This window comes from Entamoeba invadens, assembly GCF_000330505.1.
Source record: "Entamoeba invadens IP1 unplaced genomic scaffold scaff_1105074726127, whole genome shotgun sequence".
Classification (NCBI taxonomy): domain Eukaryota; phylum Evosea; order Mastigamoebida; family Endamoebidae; genus Entamoeba; species Entamoeba invadens.
The window spans coordinates 50460-54343 of record NW_004443569.1 but is presented as its reverse complement, the minus strand read 5'-3'; the positions used below and the strand labels follow the sequence as shown (position 1 = coordinate 54343).

Genomic DNA, 3884 nt, shown 5'->3' with positions numbered 1-3884 from the left:
TAATTTCAAATGCACATTAAAGTATTATTTGTAAAATTCATTTTGATAACACACATTATACCACACAACACACCGATACTCTAAAACGGATTGCAATTGTATAATGGAGTGTTAATTACACACTTCTTTTCTTTTTGTAAATATTAAGTCTTTATAGAAGCTATATTTGACATTACATTTTAAACAATTTAAATTTGTTTTAACACAACTCAAAAAAATATTCACATTTCAATCAATCTCAATTAATTACTTTAAATGCAACACAGTCAACACTAGTACAAACTGTAGTTTGTTATAGTTCACATTTCTAAGCAAGTTCATTAACATTGCGATTATCATTCATTTTGCCAAAATTATACCCAAAGCCTATGTAACACAATTTTAATAATTTCCATATCAACTTAAGCAATTTTTGTCATGTTGAAAACATTCAGTACTACTTAAATAATAAACATTAAAACACTTGGCTTACACAGTGATGCTGTTTTTTGTAGTAAACAGTTTTAACTTTAATGTTATATATCTTATACATTCACAATACTTGAAAATTGACGAATTGAAATAAATATTTTATATATTACTATATTATACTATATTATACTATATATAACCAAATAAAATAAAAATAACAATTTTAAAAAAGAGAGCACGTGACTTGTTGTTTGTTTGATTGGTCATTGGTTTTATAGGAAATGGCCACTTTAAACGCCTCATCAAAAACAAGTCTTAAGTTCTTTTGTGTGAGAGCGGAACATTCGATATATTTTACTGCACCGATTTCTTTTGCTTTTGCTGCACCTTGTTTGGTAGTGATTGGAGTGGTATTCTTTTCTTTGAGTCGCTTTAATTGATCGTTGTTTTCTCTCGTGTTTACCTTAGTCCCAACGAAAATATATGGTATGTTTGGGCAATTATGAGCAACTTCTGGTTGCCATTTTGCTGAAACGTTGTCGAATGAGGGTGGAGAGACCACACTGAAACAAATCAAAAAAATGTCTGTTTGTGGAAATGACAATGCACGTAACTGGTCGTATTCTATTGCTGCTTTAGTTTCCTAGAGTTGTGTATTAATTGGTTTTGAATCCATCATTATTGTATTACAATAATTGCCAAAAATTGTTGGTGTGTAATTTGTTGGAAACTCATTGGTTGTGTAAGTTATTAAAAGATATGTCTTTCCAGCAGCACTGTCGCCAACTACAACACTTTTGATTGTATGCATCAAATGTTTTAATTGGTATTAGATTTCTCTTAAATACTTTTGTATAACCAAATTTATATTATTAAACAAATATAGTTTGCATTGGTATATTAATTAATAAAATTTTGAAAACCAGAAAACTTCCATGTTTTAACTTCTAAATTTATTTTGTAAAATCGGTTTTTTAATGTTATCTAGTGGACAAGAAATAGTTCTAATTTTGTAAAATATAAATAAAATTATTTTTATTGTGTCAAATGTAAAAAAATAAAACAGGCTATTGAAATGTTGGAGTCATTGTAATTGTTAATACACTAACATCTCAACTATTTGGACTTTCAACACACAATTTCACTGTCATTAAACATACAATTATAATTAAAATAAACAACACTGTTTAAATGCATTTATTACCTTATGATTACGAATACTACAAAATATTAAGTGTGTATTTTTTTCTCAAGGATACCCACACCTCTTACTTATTGGTAAGAAGTCTGGGTATAAACCCAATAGAAAAAAAATGTTTTTACCTGATATTAATCAAAATATTTATCAGATATACAGGTCGGTACGAAACCCTTATAATTTTCTAAAACCCCTCAAGTCGTCAATTGATTGGTCGAAACCAGAAAAAAAATATTTTATATTTAGAAACAACATTTTCGGATGACGATTGTAAGCCAACTTCACAAACGCATTGTTGAAACATGTTCTCCGATGTCACTTCTTGTGGTTTTACACGAAACGAGACTCGTTATGATCATGTCTTGAACAGTTATAAACAAATGTAGTTTTTTATGGTTTTTATTTTTATATTTTGTTTTTATTTTTGTTATACAACACTTTTTTGTCCATTTTTATATCGTACTTGTTTGGAATACCGTCGTAATTAATGTTCTATGAAGCTTGAAAGGTTTAAGACAAATTGATGGGTTTTTACCATACCTGTAATTGGAATTATTATTTACAAAAGTGATAAAAAACGGATCTCTTGTTTTTACCTTTATTTATCGTTTTAATAGTTATAAATAATAAAATTATATAAAAAATATAATACAAATTACCACGTTAAACAAAAAAGTATTTGCTAAGAGTGTTTTTTAATTAAAATTTATCTTTTAGCTATTATTTGTGCGTCGTACATTCACACATTTATTCTCCATACTGTGTGGACGTGGAGCATCATATAAAATTTTGTATATACATGAGATTGTGGTATGACACAGAGACATCAAACCAGACAACATTTTAGTTATATTATTGAATGTTGATGACAAAACGAATGCCATATTGACTGGTTTTGGATCAAGTAGGTTGGTGAATATGTTAATGACCAACATGACATTCACAAAAGGTATTGGTACTTCAGTTTATATGGCGCCAAAAATACTCAAAAAGATAAATACAAAAAGCCAGCAAATGTCTATTCGTTTGGAGTAACTATGTATAAATGTGTTGGGTGGTGTCAAACATACACAAAACATCAGTTTAGATTTTCATGGAAAATAGCAAAGTTTGTGATCAATGGTCAACTAGTCAATAAAAAAGAAAATATGCCCCAAGAACTTTTTGATGTCATTCAAAGGTGTTGGGTACAAGATGTTACTTTGAGAATTGATGTTTTGACTATTGTTAATCTTCTTACAGACATCACATTTAATTTATTATTTACTTTCCACATTTTTATTTAGTAACAAATTAAATAATTTGTACATTTATTAAATTTGTCTAAAATTTTTAAAATTAAAATAAACAATATATCACAATTTAATTCGTAATAATAATTTATTATTTAAAGTTGTAAACAAAATATTTTTAATTCAAACAAGTATTTTATTGCCAAACAAATCAACACATTCCACATTTCCAAATATTTTTTAAAATAATACACAAAAACATTTATAAGATAACAATTTTTATTTGCAATTGAAAAAAATATGAAAATTTTATTAAAACTAAAACACCAAAAAGTTAAATTTCAATTTCGTAAGGTTAATTATGTTTTGTGTTGATCAAAAAAGATTGATTGTAATAAATTATTAAAAATTGACATTTCCACTTCTTGTTCCTCGAAGAACTCTTCCAAGTTGTTCGCCAAAAAAAGCATCATTGGCGATCTGTCTGTTCATTGAGGGGTCCAAATCAATCAACGAACGTGAAGCTGTTGGAGTCTGAGCAAGTTTTTCATTCAGTTTAACAACAAACTTTTTTATTGATTTTTTAAATCCTTTTACGTGCCATCTCGAACTAAACATTCTAATCTTTTTCAATCCATCAGCAAGACGATAATCCGCTACTAAAACAAGTTTTAGAGCATCAAAATTTGGGGAATTTAATTTGACCGCATTGAAGTTTTTTGATTCTTTGTCTAAAGTTAAAGAAACAGATGTGGCAAAATTGAGAATATGGAAGTAACTGTTGAAATAACCTTCTTGATTTATAATTGAAGATAATTTTCGACACAAGTTGGTGACTGTTTCTATTGTATAACGACTGGATTCAGAAGCTTCTCTAATTAATTCAAATTTTTCTGTTTCAAATCTAATTAAATCCCCCAAATGTCTCCGATATATTGGTGGAACTATTTGAGCTTCACTCTCAAGAAAAATTAATAATTTTTCAAATCTTGTCAATAATTCACCTGTTTCAATTTTATGAGAATTGATTAGTCCAAGAGATT

General features: G+C 27.8%; 1 protein-coding gene across 1 annotated transcript; it reads right to left on the bottom strand.

Moving 5' to 3' along the window:
* Positions 1-634: 634 nt before the first annotated feature.
* EIN_442630 (RAC GTPase, putative) lies at positions 635-1222 on the bottom strand (the record flags this gene model as incomplete). Its single annotated transcript, XM_004259096.1, has 2 exons — positions 635-1054; positions 1199-1222. The coding sequence occupies 2 exons, from the start codon at positions 1220-1222 to the stop codon at positions 635-637; spliced, it is 444 nt and encodes a 147-aa protein (XP_004259144.1).
* Between the last annotated feature and the right edge of the window lie 2662 nt (positions 1223-3884).